Below are 21,448 nucleotides of genomic sequence, written 5' to 3' on the forward strand. Positions count from 1 at the left end.
GAAAAATGTGGACATCGTTTTCCCACAGCACCGGTGCCTTCAGTTTTCATAGACAGACACACTTCAATTTGTTTGTTCCCTGCCTGTAGAGGTACACTGTTCCTTGGGGCTGGAGAGATGATGGCTCAGTGAGTAAGAGCCCTGGCTGCTCTTCCAGAGGTCCTGAGTTCAATTCCCAGCAACCACATGGTGGCTCACGACCATCTGCAATAAGATCTGGTGACCTCTTCTGGCCTGCGGGCATACGTGGAGGCAGAACATTGTATGCATAGTAAACAAATATTTAAAAATAAAAAGAAGTGCCCTATTCCTGCCCCCCCTTGTTAAGTAACTTGCATGGTCCCCAAGCCCAATTTTCTTGCCCTCACATACATTCCCTCAGCACTTCATGAAATAGTCACTGATGTATAGGCTATGTGCTTGCAGGGACTGGAGGAGGCAAAAGGCCTCACAGTTGGCACCTTGCCTGGCACTGGTGTGTGCATTCTCCACTATAGCACAGGTATCACGCCAAGAGCCTTTGGGTTTGAGTGCTGGGTATGGTAGAATATGATCTTAAGGTATGTTGCTTCTGTTTATGCTGCTTATGTTTAACTTTGGAGCTGTGATTCTTTGCCTGTCTAAAGCACCTGGTGACCTAATAAAGAGCTGAACGGCTGGCTGGCAGACATGTATCCTTAACCTCAGCACTTGGGAGGCAGAAGCAGGCAGATCTCTGTGGGTTCCAGGACAGCCAGGGCTACCCAGGGAGAACTTGTCTCAACAAAACAAAAATCTATTTCTGAGAATATGCTTTTTAACATTTGTTTTGTTTTGGTGTTGGGTGTTGGACCCAACTTCTCCTTTCTCCAGCCCTTACCCTGCCAGCAGGGTACACCTTCTGCCCCTGAGAATTTACTTTAATGAAATATAATTAAATAAATATATATATATATATAATTTAGCTGTAAAAAATAAAACACTGGTGTAGGAAACATAGCTGTCCAATTGATAAGAATAAAGTCATAACCAGGCATGGTGGCACACACCTTTAATCCCAGCACTTGGAGGAGGCAGAGGCAGGCGGATCTCTGAGTTGGAGGATAGCCTGGTCTACAGAGAGTTTCAGGACAGCCAAGGCTGCACAGAGAAACCCGTCTCAACCTCCATTCCCCACAAAGAAAACCAAACCAAAACACCCCCCCAGACCCCAAAACCAAAACAAGAATAAAGTCATGCCACAAGATCTGATATGATGGTATTTGGTCCCCAATAAATAATTTTAGAGAATAGCAGATGCTAGAGATGGGCCAAGTAAAACAATACATCAACAAAAAGATATTTATTACGTTACTGTGTAAAAATATTTACATGCTTGGGAGAAAGTGCCCTAGATGAGAAGAACACACAGGTAAGGTCTAAAGGTAGTTAATTGTGAGTCCGTAGACTGTGGTTGCTTTTAGATCATTTCTTATTTTCTTATCTGACTTCCCTGTGTTGAATATACATACTTGTATGTTAAAAGTTATGTGCTTTGTTTAAAATGTAAGGATCTGGGATCGGGCAGAGTGGCTCATACCTGTGAGCTCAGTCAGTACTCAGAGGGGAAGGGGTTTTTGAGTTTAAGCCCAACTTGGGTTACAGAAAAACAAACACAATGCCCTCCTTCCAAAAAAAAAATCTTACAATGAGGTTTTTCTAGGCAAGAACACAGGAACTGACAAAGAAAATGAATGTACACTCTCCACAGAAGAACCCCAGCTGGCTGGGTGCACAGGAGGACATGCTTGCCCTACTGAACCCAGTGATGCTACTTTGAACCCCTCAGGGTGGGTAGAAAGTAGAAGAGATCTGAGAAAGAGGGGGAAGTAGGATTGAGCCTGAGGCTAGACTGGTAGCCTATCCTAAGGGAATTTAGAGAGCTATTCTGGAGAGCACAGTCCTGGGTTTTCCTGCAGCCATTCAGCTCCCAGCAATAAGGAAGCTTACTACAGTGATGTCTGAGGTACCAGGCATTTCATCATCTGGGAGAGGAAGTAGTAAATTATGGCTGCTGGTTACCATGGATTTCAGTGTAGCTGCAGATGGAAGTAAATTTAACGACCTGTAATGTAAAGGATCCATGGTGAGGGCTGCCAGATAAAGTACAAGGCACCCAGTTAAATCTGAGCTCTGAAAAGCAACCAACACCTATAAGTACACTCTAAATATATATATTGTATCCACAATCTAGGCAGGAGTATGCCACAGTTTATGAACACCTATGCTGTGTGTACATGGAGATGTCAGCCCACTGTGACCATAGCAACACACAGCACACATCAGGTGTTGATTGCTACTGTCTTGATGGGGAGTCTAACAGAAGGGAATAGATACATATTATACAGGATGGAAGGGAATAGATACATATTATACAGGATGGGGAATAGATACATATTATACAGGATGGAAGGGAATAGATACATTTTATACAGGATGGAAGGGAATAGATACATATTAACAGATGGAAGGGGATAGATACATATTAACGGGATGGAATGGAATAGATACATATTCTATGGAATAAAAGGGAATAGATACATATTATACAGGATGGAAGGGAATAGATACATATTATACAGGATGGAAGGGGATAGATACATTTTATACAGGATGGAAGGGAATAGATACATATTATACAGAATGGAAGGGGATAGATACATTTTATACAGGATGGAAGGGAATAGATACATATTATACAGAATGGAAGGGGATAGATACATTTTATACAGGATGGAAGGGAATAGATACATATTATACAGAATGGAAGGGGATAGGCACATATTATATAAGGAGTGTAGGTAGGTTAGAGCGTATAGTGGGCAGGTGATGACAGTCAACCAAGTATGATTCACTCGACTTGCTGGAGCACAAAAATTAGTTTTATAAATACCTTTATTTGGCATGGGGGGATGCAATTCCGTGGTTTGGAATGTGTGAGGCTCTGTGTTTGAACCCTGGCACCGTCACTGCACATGGGAGACCTTCACTCTCCTCTAGTTTCTGTACTGAAGTCCTAATCACATTGGCAGAATATTTTGCCCCCCCCCAAAAGTCCCTGTGAAAGACCTGTCAAGAAAGCAAGTGGGAAGGTGAGCAGGAAAAAAAAACAAAAAACTATCCAAATCAGAAAAAGACATGATGTATATAGACTTACTCCTTTAATAAGAGGATGTGTGTAAAGTTTTTCATCAGTAGAATAAATACTATCAGCAGAAATTTGTAATTTGTCATAGCAGTAGCCAGAAAAATAGGCATTTGTCTGTTGACAAATAATGTGCTATTGAGAGAGTCCTCCTTCACGTGTGTGTGTGTGTGTGTGTGCACACGTGCACGCTGTATGTTCTGGGTGTGCATGTGTATAAGTGGGAGTGTGGTGTATATGTGTGTGCTGTGTATTCTGGTGTGTGCATGTATGTAACTGCATGCGTGCGTGCGTGTGCGTGCGTGTGTGTGTGTGTGTGTGTGTGTGTGTGTGTGTGTGTGTGTTGAGCCGGGGTCTCATGCATCAAGCTTGTCCTGTCACAATGATAACATCGAGCCACCCTATTGCAGGCAGGGACTACAGGAGTGCACCGCCCCACCTGTCTGCCCTGCTCAACCCTTTCTCTCTTTCAATGTTGTAGCTGACTACAAAGAGAGCTTCAACACCATCGGGAACATTGAAGAGATCGCGTACAATGCTGTTTCCTTCACCTGGGACGTGAATGAAGAGGCCAAGGTTAGTGAAACCTGTGGTGGCTCTTAAGACTTTTCCAAACCTTGCGCAGTAGTTTCCTAGAAGCTTGACTCATTCTGCCTTTTGGAATCCTCACACTTTTGCTATTTTGCTGGGACTTGGGGTGGGCGGGCTTCTGCCCCCCTCCCCATCCTTCAGACCATATGCTCCATTGTAGAACTTGTATCTCACTCAGAGTCTTAGTCTTCTGAGGTCTCTAGGCTTCTCTATGCCACAGCTGCATTTGGGGATGGGGGTGGGGCTCAGAAGTGGGGCTTCCAGTCATGTTTCACCACTATGACTTTGACAGCAGGTCTTGCTTGACCCTTTTCTGTTCCTCTGGATGTAAGTATGGTTAAGACTGCAGAGGCCACCAGCCGGTGGTGGTGCATGCCTTTAATCCCAGCGCTCAGGAGGCAGAGGCAGGCAGATCTCAGGAGTTCGAGGCCAGGCTGGTCTACAGAGTGAGTTCCAGGACAGGCTCCAATCTGTCTCAAAACCACAAACAAACAAACAAACAAACAAACAAAAGGCTGCAGAGGCCAATAACATCCCTGACAAACAGGGGCCAAGGATGGATGTTGGGGTGCATGGATGGATAAGAACGTGTTTGCAGCTGGGCGTTGGTGGCGCATGCCTTTAATCCCAGCACTCAGGAGGCAGAGGCAGGCGGATCTCAGGAGTTCGAGGCCAGGCTGGTCTACAGAGTGAGTTCCAGGACAGCCTCCAAAACAATACAGAGAAACCCTGTCTCGAAAAACCAAAACAAACAAACAAACAAACAAGAACGTGTTTGCACAGATAACCCTGTTTGCTCTCAGCCACACGTCTGTTTTGAAGGCCCCAAGGCCCATTCTGGGTCTCAGCTTCTTCTGGTTCCCAGGCCTCGTTTTGCACCTAAAGGAGTGTTTCAGATAAAAGTAAGCTTGTTTTCTGCTTCAGCTGTGTACCTCCTGGGTGAGCATTGGAAGACCTTGTCTGCAGTCTCAGGAGGAGGTCAATGTAAACAAGGCTGTCAATGGCTCATTGTCCTCCCTGGGAAGGTTGGGTGAGAGAGGAAACTGGCTTGGGGAGCTAGTGAGCAGGCTTTCCAGAAGAAAGGTGAATTGCTCAGTGTCCCATTCCACTCATGTATAAAACAACGCTGGTGAAACTGGCGTTAGGCTCAGAAAGGTGACCCGGAGTGGGCACAAGGTGACAGATCACCAGTGTGGCCTGGAGACTGAGTGTCCCGGAGAAGGGAACAGACCTTGTTACAGGATGCCAGATCCAGCCTCACACAGACCTGCAGGCTGGCGTGTGTCTCTGGCATGCCTGCACTCACCGTGTTCTCTTGGCTGCCTATGACTCATCCCGCTCTGTCCCCACTCCCCAGATTGTCACTGCTCGCAGCTGTCTGACTGGGCTCTTCATGCTAGACTACTACACAAGGGCGGGCTGTGTAGTGCTTGGGTGTATTGCAATCAGCACTTCCAAATGCCTCTGCCGCACTCAACACCCTGCTGGGATATGGGTGCCGGCCATCCCACCAGGGAGCCAAACAACATTGTGACCGGGAAGAGTTCACACCCACTTTACACCCACTGGGAAGAAAATGGGGCTCCACCACAGGTGTGTGACAGCTAGTGCAAGCTGTCAATCCACATTTCCAGTGTGTCCTGGCCTGTGGTGAAGTGTTAAAACTATGATCATTAAGTATGGACCTTTGAAAGAGGGGAATGTGGGAATCAGTGTAATGTGGGTAGTTGATTTGGGGTTTAGCTGACCTTCCAGCCAGCTCATTCCGTACAACTCACGTGCTGTATACAAGTGCCCACTTTCTTGTCTAAATGTGTGGGAGCATGTGTGTGATGGGTGTGTACATGTATGTCTGGGTGTACACATGTGTGCATGTGTATCTGTGTGGGTAGGTGTGCACATATGGACACATGTGGGCATGAGTATCTGTGTGTGTGTGTGGGGGTGGGTATGAACATATGGACACGTGTGTGTGTGTGTGTGCGTGCGCGCGCGCGCGCGTATGTGCACACACCGATCTTCTTACACACGTTGGCAACATGCAATTGCTCTGAGGCAATATTCCATGCTACTTCCTGTAGCGGAGTTTATTTCCCTGATATCTGTCTTTAGTGGCTGTCATTCTCTGTTAACTTATAAGCAAGTTTTAAAAGCTGCCACGGAAGGGCATTTGAAGACAAGCACCGAACGTCAACCATGGGCCTGAGGGTCTGCAAGGTTGGGAGTGGGTTCTCATGGAGCGGCCACTCGCTATTGTTTTCCTAGTTCTCACTTTCTCTGTGCAGCCGTAGTATACATTTAAATTTTTATGCACGGGGCACCCCCCTGGGTCCAGGTCTCCTGTGGCTCCCAGTGTCACGGAGGCAACAGCACAATGAAATTCAAAATGGTTCTCTCTGCTGTGTGTCAAAGGGCTTTCCCACTGTACCTCCCGCTCGGCGCCTCCCCCAGAGTTTTATTTATGTATTTAGTGTGTGCGCCTGTGTGTCCCTGTGGTACTGGGGATCGAACCCAGGGCCTCCGATGTGCAAGGCTCTGCTTCTGAGTGCCTTGCCCAGGCCCTCTCTTTCGCCCCCTGCTGGCTGCTTCTGGGGCTGCCTCACGTGCTACATCCATCAGTCCTCTAGAACAAGTAGAGAAAGGAGAGGACAGCCACACCGAAGCCTTCAGCTTCCTTGACTTATGGTAGCCAGGGAGGTACTCGGGTTCTCATCCAGGTTGACCCCAGACTCCCAGCCTGGCAGCCTGGTTCAGGGGAGCCTGCCAGGACTCACCTCTCAGAGCCGGTGTTTCCGGTTGGACCACAGAGGTTTTCTGCTAGGTGACCCAGCAGGCCAAACGGTCTTGGACAGGACCTGTTTCCCCTCAGTGTCTGCAGTCTGGAGGACCACGTGTCTACATGGTGGGGCTCTGAGCGGAAGCTGGAGGGAGCGAGCCCACATCAGGCAGCACACCCCTGCAATGAGAATCCGACTCAGGACCTAGACCTCACACCGGATTTGCCAGCAATTGTCTTTATTTTTCCTTGGGTCAGGGGGTGGTTTTCAGACAGGGTTTCTCCGTGTAGCCCAGGCTGGCTGTGGACTCACAGCGATCCTCCTGCCTCAGCCTTCCATATGTTGGTATTCCCGGCATTGTGACAAGCCCAGCTTCCAGCCCCTGACTCCCCCTTCCCCGGCTTTAGTTTGACCAGTTGGGAAACGGTGGGGAGTGGGGGCGTGGGGGCGAGCATGGCCGCAGATGCCTGAGGTCCCGCCCAGAGGCTTCTAGTGGGGGAGCCGTGCCACACTCTCTCAGGGGACTCCGACTCCCAGTTTTTCTTTGTTGCCAAATGCTGGTAACTTAAAAAGCAGGTTTGCCAAGCACAGATCTCCAAGAGGCTGACTTCCCACACAAGTCTGTTGAGTTGTGAAGAGCCATGATGACGGTCCCCAGTGGTGACGCCATCACCCACACAGGGCAGCTCTAACTGCAGTCCTTTCCCAGGTTTCCAGGGAGAGTCTTGGAGTCCCCTCCCCAACCCTTTTTATTAGTGCTGCTCTCTGTTCACAGGGATTTCGAGATTAACCCGCTAGAGAAGCCTCGTGGTGACCACACAGAACGCGAGTGTTAGGGCGCTGCTGATTGCCCTGTGCTGGTGCTGTGGACGACACTGTCCTCTTTGTTAGGATAAAGATCGAGGGGGGACCTTGGGTGGGGAGCCTTGGTGGATTCCATGGCAGGCGAAGGTGACCCAGGCGGAGTGACAAACAGGCCAGGCAGACAGAGCTTGGTGAGAAGTTTTATTAGAAAGGGGGGGGGGGAGAAAAGAGGTAAAGAGACACAGAGACAGAGAGAGGACAGAAGAGGAGAGACAGGAAAAGTCCTGTCTGCCCCAGGGGGACAGCCGGGAGGAGAGGAGCAGGAAAGAGAACAGAGAGAAGAGCTGGAAAGAGAGCCTAAGTGGGCGGGGTCTGTCTTTTAAAGGGTCCTTTGCACCTGCGTGCAGTCTGTGCAGTCATGGAACCCTGGGCTGACCAGGGCACTGCCTGAGTGCACTCTGCCAGGTGACAGGGGCGGACTGGTGTAACGCCTGAGTCCTTACACTCTTTGTGCCTTATTGCCATACCAGGAGACCAACCTCCACCTCTGCACCCCATCTCCATGTCTGCCCTTTCCTACATTCTCTCAAACGTTAGGATGAAGGTGGTTCCCCACCCTCTGAGTCTTTTAAAAAAATTCTCTCTAGTCAGTGTTTTGGAAGGATCTTGATTCAGTAAAAACACCTCACTACCATCGTAGAGGTGAGTCTTACTCTCATCCTTCTTTAGAAAATTTTAAATTATTATTATTGCATTTCTATGTGTGTCAACGTGGGCAGGCAGGAGCCAGGTCACGCTTGTAGAGGTCGGAGGTCAGCTTTCCAGAGTTGGTTCCCTTGTACCTTACTTTGAGCCAGGCCCTCCCTGCCTTCCTTCATGCTCTAGACCAAGAGGACATTAACTTCCGGGCAATTCTCCTGTCCCGGCCTCCTGCCCCCCCCCAAGCATGCTGGGATTGCAGATGCACCTGTCTTCTTAGGTAGGCTCTGAGGATGGGTCTCAGACGGTCAAGCTTGTGTGGCAGGCACTTTACCCACCGAGCCTCCCCCCCCCCACAGTCTTTAAAGAAAAGTCTAGAATAACTTTGTAATGTGAGGCTGGCACTGTGGGATTCTCTTCATGGCTCCTGAGCCCAGCATCTCTGCTTACCAGGGTAGAACAAGACCTCTTTTGGTGATGTCTGTCCTGCTTGTCCAGACACCGCCCTGTGGCTGCAGTAGAAGACTTGGAGTATCCCACCCTCCCCTTTGTCCTCAGATCACCAGTGGACTGAGAGAGACCCCCTCGGGAAGGAAGTCATTTTAGAGAGGTCGGGGGCACATCTAGGGTGAGACTGGAGGTGTAGGACATGAACAACACCTCTGCGCATCTTAGATTCTGACTGGCACCCCAGCACTGTAAGGTGTGGATGCCGCCCACAGGCTCCTCTCCTACCCATCCTCACCAAGGAAATCAGACACGAAGACAAGATAAATGCTATCATTTTCCTTTCCCAAGAAACGTAGACTGTAACTTACATGGGTCCAGGAGGGAAAATAGACACCGTGCTTCACTTCCTCAAGCAAAGCCGTTTGAAGACTCCGTCCTGCATGGCCACTCTCTTCCTCCTCCTCCTCCTCTTCCTCCCCCTCCTCCTCCTCCCCCTCCTCCTCCTCTCCCTCTCCTTCCTTCCCTTTACCATCCTCCTCCTTTTCCCTTTCCTTCTCCTTCTCCTCCTCTTCCTCCCCCTCCTCCTCCTCCCCCTCCTCCTCCTCTCCCTCTCCTTCCTTCCCTTTACCATCCTCCTCCTTTTCCCTTTCCTTCTCCTTCTCCTCCTCTTCCTCCCTCTCCTCCTCCTTCTCCACCCCCTCCTCCTCTCCCTCCCCTCCTCCTGAGCTCACACTCACCCAGCCTCCAGCAGGGATGCTGCACTGTTTGAGCACTTCGGTTCCCAGAACTTTCCTCATCCTTGTGCCCTGAACATTTCTTTCTTTGTACCGTGAAAGTCATTGAGCAGAATGGACATAGCTGCTACTTATGTGCGTGTATGTGTGTGCACGAAGACTAACTTAACATCAGCATCTCTCTCCTGACTAGCCTGCTATTATTTTATGTGTGTGCATGTTCGTGTGTGCGCGTGTGTGTGTGTGTGTGTGTGTGTGTGCGTGTGCTGACTAGCCTAACAGAGACTCTTGCACAGCTATTAGCTCACTTGTACCCACGAAAGAGCGGTGTTCTCTAAAACTGTGATTCTGGGATATCAGTGGGTTCTCTCCAACTTTACACATTTCTCTTCATCTTCCCACCTCTCTAACTCTTTCTCTGGTATGCTCACATTCATTTTTATGGTTTCATCCATGTGTTTTTCGTTTGTGCTTTTTTTTTTCCATGTTATGAATAGTGGAGACTTTTTTCTTTCCTTTATCCAAAACCATGCAAGAGGCACAGCATTTAGGAAACAAAATCAAGGTGGAGATTATTTTCTGAGGAGAAGAAGAAGGCATGAGCAACTTAAGAAGCAGAATAAGCAAACGCTGGCATGCAAACTAGCAGACAGGGATAGACTCCGCCCCCTTTTCCATGCTTTGAGTGAGGGCCAGTGAGATGGCGCAGTGGGGAATGGCATTTGCCACCAGTGCTGATGATCAGAGCTCCGTCTCTGGAGCCCGCATGGTAGGAGGAAAGAAATAGCTCCTACAAGTTGTTTTCTGACCTTCACATCTATCTGTACACACACACATACACACAGAACTAGAGAGAGAGAGAGAGAGAGAGAGAGAGAGAGAAAGAGAGAGAGAACTAGATTTACAGTAGAAGCTCATCTGTAAATCTGAACCTGTAGAAATCATTAAACTGGGTGTGGGCATGGCATACTGACATTTCCCCTGAGCCATTTCCCTTAATAGTTTACTTCTAATTAATGGCAAGTATCTGATTTCTGCCTTAATAGTAAAAAGATGTCATTTAAGAATCGAGGCTAGGAGCCGGGCGGTGGTGGCGCACGCCTTTAATCCCAGCACTTGGGAGGCAGAGGCAGGCGGATCTCTGTGAGTTCGAGGCCAGCCTGGTCTACAAGAGCTAGTTCCAGGATAGCCTCCAAAGCCACAGAGAAACCCTGTCTTGAAAAAAAAAAAAAAAAAAAAGAATCGAGGCTATTTTTGAGTGGTTGTTGACATGGTCCATCTGTAAGGAAGACAAGCCCACGGGATGCTGGGGCACTACTTGGAAGCTGCCCATTCTGTAAGACAAATTGACTGTATCAGTGTGTGGAGATCTGATGAGCAGGGTTCGGTAGAACGACTTCCTTTGCCAGTGTGAAATCTTGGCATCTCTCCCTGTGTGGGATGTGTCCTCCTTCAGGTGCTGCCTTCTCAAAGTACAGCTAGTGGTAAGCCCCACCCAATTTCATGGACACGAGCCAGGAACCTCTTCCACTAGCTTAAGAGAGGGCTTGGTGACAAGGAGGCCACGAATTGGGGAGAGCAGAGTTATTTTTTATTTTTTTTATTTTTGGTTTTTCGAGACAGGGTTTCTCTGTATTGTTTTGGAGCCTGTCCTGGCTCTCTCTGTAGACCAGGATCTCACAGAGATCCGCCTGCCTCTGCCTCCCGAGTGCTGGCATTAAAGGCGTGCGCCACCAACGCCCAGCGTGAGAGCAGAGTTATTGTAATCTTCTTGTACACTCCCAGCTTTGTATGACTTTGAGTTCGATTATGCTAATTAAAAGGCCAGTTTAGGGGACCTGGAGAGATGGATGGCTCAGAGATTAAGAGCACTGGCTGCTCTTTCAGAGGTCCTGAGTTCAATTCCCAGCAACCACACGGTGACTCACAACCACCCATGACTCCAGTTGTGAGGGATCCGGTACCTTCTGAACTCCTAGGGCATGAGGCTTGCAAGTGACATACATACATATAATGTAGAAAGGCACTCCTATACATAGAATAAAATAAACAAATCCAAAAACTAATTTTAAAAAAGCTAAAACGTGGTAGTTATGATACACCCTTCCTAGGGCACGCTTCCAAGTAGACAGTGCCCTCTCTCCCTTGAACTCCTGGACCCCAGAGACAGACGAGGGACTGTCTAAAGGAAGTCATATTTCCAAGTGACCAAGATTCATAACTTTGCTGATCCCCCCTCCCATAGCTCCTAGTAAGCTGATGCCTTTTTGTCTGGGAGCTTCTAGGAGAAATGTCTGCCATTTGCACAGACATTACACCCCAGTCAACTTGGGCCCAGTTTTAAGCAGGTCATCTGATAGAGAATATTATGGGGTATCCCATGGTCTCAAGAGTAAAGAGAGCATTGGGAGAGGCTCCTGGGAGAGGTCTCAAAAAGATTGAGTTACACACCGCCAAGCAGGGCAAATGGCGTTTTTATGTGTTTGCTGGGGCGTGGTGTGGGCGGAGGGAGCTTTAAAAGGGCGAAGGCAAACATTTGCTGGAGTCTCCGGTATTGAACTTAAACAAAGCCGTGCCTTTGTCCCCCTTTTATAAGGTAAGGACTGACGGGAAGAGCTGGGAGGCTGGAGCTAATGCTTGTGAACAAGAGGTAATCTTTGGATGGCACCTCGCTGAAGCTGTCAGCTGATCATGTGTCACAGAGTGGAGTAGCCATGGTTTCTGCCGTGCAGTGCAGAGAATTGGATTACACACTTGGATTTCATGACATAACGCTGTGTGCTTGTGTGCACAGCGGCTGATATTTGTTCGGCAATTATTATATCTCAGGCACCTTGCCATGCCAGGCCTTGGTATATTATCCAATTATTCGCGTCTCTAAGCAGGTGACGGTTTTCATCTGACTAACAAACAGGTGACTTCAAGTTAGGTAGCTTACCTCGGCAACATAGCAAATGCACAGCAAAGCCGAGATTCCTTCCCTAGGTTGTGTCAGATCCTCCCGCAGAACTGCTTTCTGTTGCGAGGGTTTCTCTGTATAGCTTTGGAGCCTGTTCTGGAACTCGGCTCTGTAAACCAGGCTGGTCTCCAACTCCCGAGTACGTGTGCCACCACTGACCGGCTTTGTTGAGAGGATCTTGATGAAGCATCTCCACTCACACTGGCAATGGTATCTTTAAGGTCAGGTTTAGGAAGGTGGGATTCGTGGCCGAGCACAGGTCATGCTCTTAGAGAAATTAGATCAGGCCTGGAATTAAGATGAACTTCTAGTACTCCTGCCTGCATCTCCCAGCCCTGGGATTACAGGCAGGCATCACTATTTATGCCTGGTTCGTCCTTTTCTCTTCTCTTCTGTCATTTTTTTCTGTTTTGTTTTTGTTTGTTTGTTTTAAAAGTCTAGATGAGAAATTGGAATAGTGTGGCTAGTGACATACACTCCAAACCTAGATCAACTCACTACTGATATTTTCCCAGGTTTTTCTCTCCTCTGCTCCTCACCCCTCCTATCCTGCACTTCATAGCTTATGTAGATAGAGAGTACCCATTCTGTGTGTGTGGGGGAATCCGCTACAATTTAGGAGTTAGAGAGGTGAGCATGCCGGATGATGGAGGGATGTTCAGAGATCAGAGGACTCAAGAGCAGGGCCTGTGGAGCCCGATGTGGCTCCAAATGACGCTGTAACGATAAGCGACACACTTACTGAAAGTAAAACTAAGTATTTATTGTAGAAATTACTCACAAGATACCAAACAAGTAACCCAGATGAGCCCAGTAGTTTTCCGCTGCCGAACCAGAAGCCAAACTCCGGGAAAAGAGAGCAAGACTTCCTGTGTGCTGTCTTTTATGCCTTCCCCCCGTAATGCCCCCTAGCCATGCCCAAAAGTGGGCCTGGCTAGTGACATAGTTACGCCTACGTACGTATACGTCTTTACGTCCGGCCGTATACGTCTTTAGTCATGCCTAAAGTGGGTGTGGTTAGCGGTGTGGTAAACTGTTCTTTTATTACCTCATCTGTACGCGCCTCTAGTAAATCACATGGTTAATGGCGGCATACAGGCTTTCTCCTACAATTCCCCTTTTAGTCTAAAAAGGACAACTAACTTGTGTCAATGAACAAAATGTATCAAACATCTATTCTATCCTAAACTTATCTGAAAGAAACACCCAAATATGAACACCTCCTTCCAATCCCAACTTTAAAATAATTGAAAACAATAACAGGTGTAAACTATCTTATAATATCAATAGTAGGGAGAGGGGCATGGAATTCTCAAAACTACTTCCTGCTGAGATGGGACGATGATAATCTCATGGGGACCTGTGAGAAGAAAAATGTTAGTGTAACAAAAATCTCAGTAGATCAGACAGTCTCAGTATGGCAGGAGATGCTTGATTGAAGTTCCTGACTGGGGTTCTAGTGTTGATTGAAGCTCTTATCTTGAAGCTCTGGTCAGATTGTAGAAGATGTGCTGTTTCAGTTTCTTGGTCCGGAGTTGTGTAGAGTGATGTAGTTTCAAGCCAGTTTCAGGCTAGTGCTTGTCAGGTGGAGTCAATGATGTGGGGCAGTTCAGATGCCTCCAGTCGAATCAGGTGAAGTCAATGAAGTGGATCCTCATTCTCTTTCTGAAGCAGTTGAAGATTGCTGTCAGGAAATCCCTTGTTCTCTGGAAAACTCAAACATTAATGTTAACAAAGAAATATTGTAACTTTTATATGTATGCATCCTGGAAGAGGTGACAATAGGGAAGATGGTAAACCTGAAGGAAATTAGACTTTTCAGAAAAAGAAATCCACAGATAACAGTCCCTAATTTTATTTTCTTCTGTTTTATATCAATGGCTCTTTGATATAATACAGAAATTCTGAATTGTATTTAAATAATATGCTTGAATTTAGAGTAAGAGAGTCAGTCCAACTCCAAAGCCAGCTTCAATTAAATGAATGGGGACTGAGGTATGTGAAGAAATAAAGATAAAAGGTACTATGAGAAAACAATATAGAGAGATTTAGATTTTGATACCACACAGTGAGTTACTGTTTGTTTGATGGTCCTCAGGGTAGCTATTCATTTTTCTTAATGCTGATGAAAAAGGACAAACAACAGTCTTGGTTTTTTGAGACAGAGTTTCTCCTTGTAGCTTTGGAGCCTATCCTGGCGCTCGCTCTGTAAACCAGAGCTGGCCTCCGAGCCACAGAGATCCGCCTGCCTCTGCCTCCCGAGTGCTGGGATTAAAGGCTGTGCCGCCACCAATGCCCGGCTAAGACAACAGTCCTTTGTAAGGACGGGTTGATACAGATCAGTTGTGGTGAACACCAGCACAGTGGGAAAAGGCTGGGTGGGGCAAGGCTTTGGGAATATAGAGAAACAGGAGGTAGGGAAGGGATGCTGGTCATGAAAGATGCTACAGAGGAGAGGCAGGAGGAGGAGCCAGGCAAGGAAGCTGGGTGAGTCTGGGGAACTGTTAGACCGCACACTTGGACCTCACCCCAGGCTGGAGTGGGAGCCCCAAAATAGGCATTTTAAATCAGACTTCCTAGTGGTCAGCGGGAAGTCAGATTTGGAAATGTGTGCCTGTGAAGACACTGAGAAAGCCGGCTTCCATCTGAGGAAAGCAACTTGAGTGGCGAATTTATATTCCTGTGTGCAAAAAACTGCACAGAAAGATGTAGCTTAACTTACAAGCAATAAATTATAAGTGTCACCATGTCTGGTGGTGGCATGGCTTATCAATTAAAACCTGGGGGAGAAATTGCCATTCTATAGGTATTTTTTTTTTAAGATCAGAATTATGGGGTCTCAGCGTTTACGTGTGTGAATCGGGACTGAGTGCATTCTCTGCCTCCGCTTGCAACACGGGACAGAGGTGCGCATAGCATGCTGGAATGGGCAACCTGGGGAGCAAAGGAGGCGGGGAGGGCGCTGTTTTTCCTTTTGCGCCTTTCGAACTTCATATCAGATGGTTCAGGCATTACAAACTTAGGTTTTAAGATGTGGGGATGGTACCACGTTGGAAGGCTGCTCACCTCACATGTACAAAGCCATGGTTTCGATCTCCGGCATCACGGAAACCAGGAACGCATACAAGAAGCTCTGAGAGAGAGGTGGGGAGAGGGAGAGAGGGGGGAGGGGAAGGGAGAGAGAGGGAGGGAGGGAGAGAGAAAGAGAGAGAGGGAGGGAGAGAGAGAGAGAGGAGGGAGGGAGGGAGGGAGGGAGGGAGGGAGGGAGGGAGGGAGGATGAAACAAAACCACCAAGAAGTCTGGGTTCATATTCTCATGACAGGAGCTTGTCACTGCGGGAAGCAGCCTGCTGGCTGTAGCTCTTCCATAGGGTGTAAACATGTGGGGATAGACAGACAGACAATCATGCTCATTATTATTCATTGGGGCTTCACTTAGGTGTGCAATAACCTCATCTGTAGGTATGGACACACGGACAAGCAGTCAGATGGCTTCAGAGAATACGTAGGCTCAGAGCTGGGGACCCTCCCTGTGACCCTGACACCTTGGCCTCTAGGCATTGTTACTTATGAAAGCAAGATGGCGCATAAAAGGGAAAAAGCATATTTGGAAAAGCAATTTATGCTCTCTTAACTCATTGAGTAAACATTTGCTGAGGAACCCAAGCCTGGCATAATGCAGCTCGCTTGAGGCAGACAAAGACCCCTTCTTACAGGCGTTTCACCATCACGGGGGACACAGGCGACAAAACTCTAGACAGCCAAGGGCCGATTAAATCCAAACAATGAGTGTATGAAGAAAGCAGAAAAGAGAAACTTGATAGAGCTTGCTTCTGGTTGGGAGGGGGAAAAGCAACTCTCGAGTGGGGAGGCCGTAGCTGGTCCGTCTGAAGAGCTAGTATCGACCCAAAACCCGATAGAGGGGGGCTGCTGCCCTGTGCGTGTCTGCAAGGACAGCGCGGTGTAGTGGCCTCCAAATGGACCCGATTTGATGTCCTCTGTAAACAAACAAACCAAAACCCACGGGCGGTAGGAAAAACAGGGAAGCCCTGGTAGAATTCGAGAATGTATTCGGACACACCGATACCATGTGCAGAAAAGAAATGCATGGTGAGAACGAATGGTAAAACAAAAGATAGAGAAATACAGTAATGATACCTACATAGGCTGCACTATCTGAGGTTCCAGGGAACCTTGGGCGAAACAGCAAGGCCTCTGGGAGTATGGGTGTGGGGAGGTCTGAGAGTAGGGGTGTGGGGAGGTCTGAGAGTAGGGGTGTGGGGAGGTCTGGTCTTGCTATCCCCACCTCAGAGCGCAAGGTCAGCGCAGAAGGGTGCCATTTAATAGCTGTTGGACGGGTCACAGCGTAAAGCGAGTGACTGATGCCCAAGTTTGACGTCTCACATTGTGTCCCCCCCAACCTGGCTTCCTGACGTTGTACTAGAGTTGACACTTCCTTTATTGCCTGTCTCGATTTCTCATTCCGTCTGCACCTAAGTGCAATCTTTTCAAAGTGCATGGGGGGAAAAAACGACAAAATGTACGGACGTTGTCTAAAGGGGTTTAATAAGAAGCGAGACTAATCCCAGCACTCCGGAGGCAGAGGCAGGAGGATCTCTGTGAGTTCAGGCCAGCCTGGTCTACACAGTGTGTTCCTGAATAGCTAGAGCCCCATAGTGAGACCCTGTTTAGGGAAAGAAAAAAGTAGGAGCAGGAGGGGGAGGAGGAGGGAGAGGAGAAGGAACAGGAGGAGGAGCAGGAGGAGGAAAGGGAGAAGCAGGAGGGAGAGGAGGAGAGGGAGGAGGGGGAACAGAGCAGAGCCGAGGATTTGGCAACGGCACACTTGTGTATTTGCGCATCAGGTTTGAGAGCGAGAATGGGTTGTGAAGTTAAACCTGTTTCTCGGTGCACTACGATTTTTGGGTCTAATGCCTGTGTGAGTCCTTAGATGAGTTCCTTAGGATCCAGAGTATTAGGGAGTACATAAGTAATGTAAGTAGCCTTTAATCAGAAAGGCAGTACAGAATTCACAAAGTCAGACAAACCCATGACATAGAATGTATCTTGGAGGTGAGACCTTTTTTTAAATCTCGGGTTGCTTTCTAAATCAATTAAAGGTCAATCATTTTACAGGAAAACCCCAGAAGCGCAGTGAAGGTTAGCAATGGGTCTGAGGCTCACTGGAGCGAGTGTGTTTATTTTTATTTGCTTATTTTGGTTTTTTGGAGCCTGTCCTGGAACTCGCTCTGTAGACCAGGCTGGCCTCGAACACAGAGACCCGCCTGCCTCTGCCTTCCGAGTGCTGGGAATAAAGGCCAGCTCGTGTGCGTTTATTTTAATAAATCTCCCCACTTGTTTAGTGCACGGCTGAGTTTGAGACCTCTGCAAAGTCGCTTTTGTGCTAGAGGTCACAAAACAGGAGTCGTCGTTCACGTGTAACAAATGATTTTATTTTTAAAAAGTCACAAGGCACTGGACGGCTCTCTCAGGGGAAGGTGTCTTAGGCACATTCAGAAGTTATCTGATTCACTCTGAACATGGGAGGAAATTGAAATGCTATTAATTGCCTGAATGCACACGACTTAATTCGTTTTCCCGGGGAAGGGAAAGTGTGCTTTTGCAATTAGAAGAGCACACGTGATGTTTGGAAACTGCTTTGTGGGAGCAGAGGCCTGGCGATTGTCCCGTGTGTAGCTCAGAGGTCTGCTATTTACCCGGCCCATCTGCTCTCCGCGTAGTTCGAGCTCCTGCTGAAGTTGCAAAGGACTTTTCCGTGCTTGACATTTGGACGAGCATCCAGCGGGTGAAGTCATGCCTCCCTCCTCAGACCTCTGTATCACATCCACACCGAGTTCCTTGTAGGTGAACTTCCGAGAAAGTGGGGCCCGTGTTTGCCTCGCCGCGGAGCAGGGACATGGTTGGGTTTGCTGGATGAAAGCAGCAAACGAGTGCTTATCAGTCCCGAGGCCTTCCATGCCCTCCCCCGCCCCCGCTTCGGTTAAAGTTCAACCACTTGGATTTTGAGTGTGGCACAGCTGAGCTAAGATGGATGCCACCAGGCATGGCCAGCAGCTTTCCAAGGGTTCCTTGGCAGGCGAGGGAAACGGTGCTGAGCGGAGGAGAGTTGCACCCTGCCTGCTCCGTTGACCCGGGAGATGCCGGCGCATGGCTACCCAGAAGGCAAACTCCTGCGCTTTACCTTTTATGGGATCAGGATGCCTCGAATCTGAGCCACGCTGGGCCTTCTGAGGAGATCCTTTTCTATTTTAAGAGCACTGAGTCTAAATGTCTCCCCACGGAACTCAATTGGCTTTTAAGGGCCTTGTGTCTGGGTGACTGATTTTTATAGCTGCTCCAAGGACGGTTGAGTCTGTTTATTGTAGTCTATTGCCAGTGAGCATCTCATTGGCTGTAGATGACCAGGCTACTTAAGTGGTCCTTGTAAACAGTCATGATCTATTGCTCTAGCTCTCTTAGGCTTGGAACCGACAGGTCATAATAGCATCTCTTTGGACCCATCATATAGACCCGTAGTGAACCATGGGCATGAATGAAGCCCTATCATGCAGGCAATACCCACCAGAGCATCAGCTTCTCTTCTATAGGGAGACTTTTTGATGAAGTGGGGTTAATAAAAAAAATAACCAGTCAGGATTGAGGTGTCCAGGATAAACAGCTGCCACCAGGAAGATCTCTGTGGAACACGTGGCCAGAATCAGGGATGGCCACACAGTTCAGCAGAGCGAACATTTGATTTGCTGACACAAAACCGCATTCTGGCCAAGACCGCCCGTGTTGCCAGCAATAAAAGAAGTCAAGTGTCCCTGACTGCACATCAACGGTCAATGAAGCCATTGTAATCTCCAAGGCACCTCCAGCACACTCTCTCTCACCCCGACTCACCCCTGCCCTCCTTGGTTGCAGGGCCCGTAGCTTATGTGCCTGTGATAGGCCAGCCTTGGGACGCCTAGGACATCTGAAGACACTTGCTGCCCGAGTGAGTGTCAGATTAAAAATCTCCCTGCCGTTTAGGGTCTCTCCAAGGCTGGAGGTAGCGTTTTCTGTTACTCTGACTGTTGGGGACAGCGTGCTTCTGCTCTGGAAGCGTCCTGTCTGCCCCGAAGTCTTTCTTAGGAGCCCCCGCCTCTCAGATGTTTGGGTGTTCAGTTGATCTCATCCCCTCCCACCCCCACCCATCCCCATCCCTTAGACTTGGTGAGGCTCCTCTCAAGCCGTAACTAGCATCCTCCTCACTACGGACTTGGTCCTGTGTGCCTGGGGCCTCTGTTCACACCTCTCTTGGACCACTGGGTGATGGTCATTGCCGAGTACTTGTTAACATTCCTCCTCCACCCTGAATTGTTACCTCAGTGAGGTAGCCTTGGCTTCTGTCTCTATTTCTTTTTCTTTTTCTTTGTGTGTGTGTGTGTGTGTGTGTGTCCATTTCCAATTTGTCCAACACTGTTCCATTGTGTGCTTCCACGAATTCTTATAGAATGAAAAGAATAAATGAGTGAAATGATATATATATATAATTTTTTGTATATTTAAGATAATACGATGAGATATTTCAGGGTCCATAGAAAGAATAAGGTAAGGAAATGAACATTTATGTATTAACCTTACATAGTTACCCTTTCCCTTTGTGTGAGTGTGTGTGTGTGTGTGTGTGTCTGTCTGTCTGTCTGTGTGCATGGGCGCTTTTGTGTATGCCTGCGTTTGTGTGTAAAGGAGCTAATATTTATTCATTCTTGTTGAGCGTGGTGGTTGTCATTCCAGCTCTAGAGAGGCTGTATCAGGAGGATCACCACATTTAACACCAGCCTGGTCTAAACAGCAAGCCCCTCCTTCCAGGTGACCTTGGGCTACAGAGGAGGACCCTTTGTCTCCAAACCAAAGAAACGGGGAAAAATTTGTTTTAATAAGATTTATTTATTATGTATACAGTGTTCTGTCTGCGTGTATCCCTCCACTCCAGAAGAGGGCGCCAGTCTCATTACAGACGGTTGTGAGCCACTAAGTGGTTGCTGGGACCTCTGAAGGAACAGCCAGTGCTCCTAACCTCTGAGCCATCTCTTCAGCCCCCCCCCCCCCCCACCCCGCCAAATTCAGTTCTTAAACACACATCCAATGTCTCCCAAGACAGAAAAAGTCCCAGAGTGTTGGTTTTCTCAGGCTGGTGGCTGCAAAGGCGGGAGCCTGTGGCACAGCAGACTAAGTTGTTGTAATTAGCACATCATTGAAAGCTGTCAACTGTCCTGGCGCTTTGCTGAGGCTCCTAAGATTAGAAGGGGAGGAGGTCACAGACAAAAAGATAGGAGTGTAAAGTGACAAAGCCCTGGAAATTAGATGCCTGGTGGTGTAAATTACCCAGGACTGTGGGGGTTTAAAACAGCTGAGTGACGCATAGGCAGAAACCTAAGGTCTTTGCTGTCCCGCAGGGCAGCCCTAGGCACCCTCACAGGGGCACAAAGGTCCAGGTTTTGACCGAAGCCCAGGGGACAAAGCTTATGAAAAGTTGTCTTATACGTAATAACACATGTCCTGGTTTCCCAAGTGACTTCAGTGTTTTTTTTTACTCATGAGAATCACCGTGGGTTTTGTTGTTTGTTTTGTTTTTGTTTTCCTTTCCCGAGACAGGGTTTCTCTGTGTATCTGTGTAGCCCTGGCTGAGAATCATCTTCAAATGACGTGTCAGTCAGTTCCTTTTGTGTCACTGTGACCAGAGCCCCTGACGGGGAACAGCTTGCCGGAAGAGAGTTGTTTTGTTTCTCTCTCTTCTCTGAGCTTCAGAAGGCTTCTGTCCATCGTGGATGGGAGGCATCGTGGCAGAGACTGGTCACATCAAGGTGGCCCGGGAGGCAGAGAGTGTGCCAACAACCAGGGGCTGGCTATCATCTTCAAAGGCACAGAGAATTAGTTGGGCCACCTCCTAGGTTACCCAGCCTCAAATAGCACTCACCAGAGTCTCTGGGGGAACTGTAGATCCAAATTATGACAAATGCCACCTCTTTTGACTGTGACCCATATTTGTGTAGAACAAGGGTCATTTTAGCCTAGTTAGCTCATCATTTACACCCACCCGCTATCTCTACCAATTCTTTATGACGAAACTTGTTTTTATTTGTTAAACAGAGCAAAAGACTGGCTAGAGCTTTTGCTCAGCAGGGCTCCTGTCATTTCTATTGTATGTTTTTTGTTTGTTTGTTTGAAGGTTTTAAAAAGTTTTTCTATTGTAATTCCTACAAGCTATGAGCAGAGATTTCATTTT

The 21,448-nt window shown here is 48.0% G+C and overlaps 1 protein-coding gene across 3 annotated transcripts in view; it reads left to right on the forward strand.

Annotated features, from left to right (window-relative positions):
* The window catches only part of Grhl2 (grainyhead like transcription factor 2), a 117,621-nt gene that overhangs the window by 68,474 nt on the left and 27,699 nt on the right, over positions 1-21,448 (forward strand). For all 3 annotated transcript variants that reach the window (XM_040730416.1, XM_040730417.1, XM_040730418.1), the window contains exon 8: positions 3,645-3,739. In XM_040730416.1, coding sequence (XP_040586350.1) covers positions 3,645-3,739 — 95 coding nt within the window. The remainder of the gene's footprint in view (positions 1-3,644; positions 3,740-21,448) is intronic.

Source organism: Mesocricetus auratus, unplaced genomic scaffold (assembly GCF_017639785.1).
Source record: "Mesocricetus auratus isolate SY011 unplaced genomic scaffold, BCM_Maur_2.0 Super-Scaffold_100023, whole genome shotgun sequence".
NCBI classification, from domain to species: Eukaryota; Metazoa; Chordata; class Mammalia; order Rodentia; family Cricetidae; genus Mesocricetus; species Mesocricetus auratus.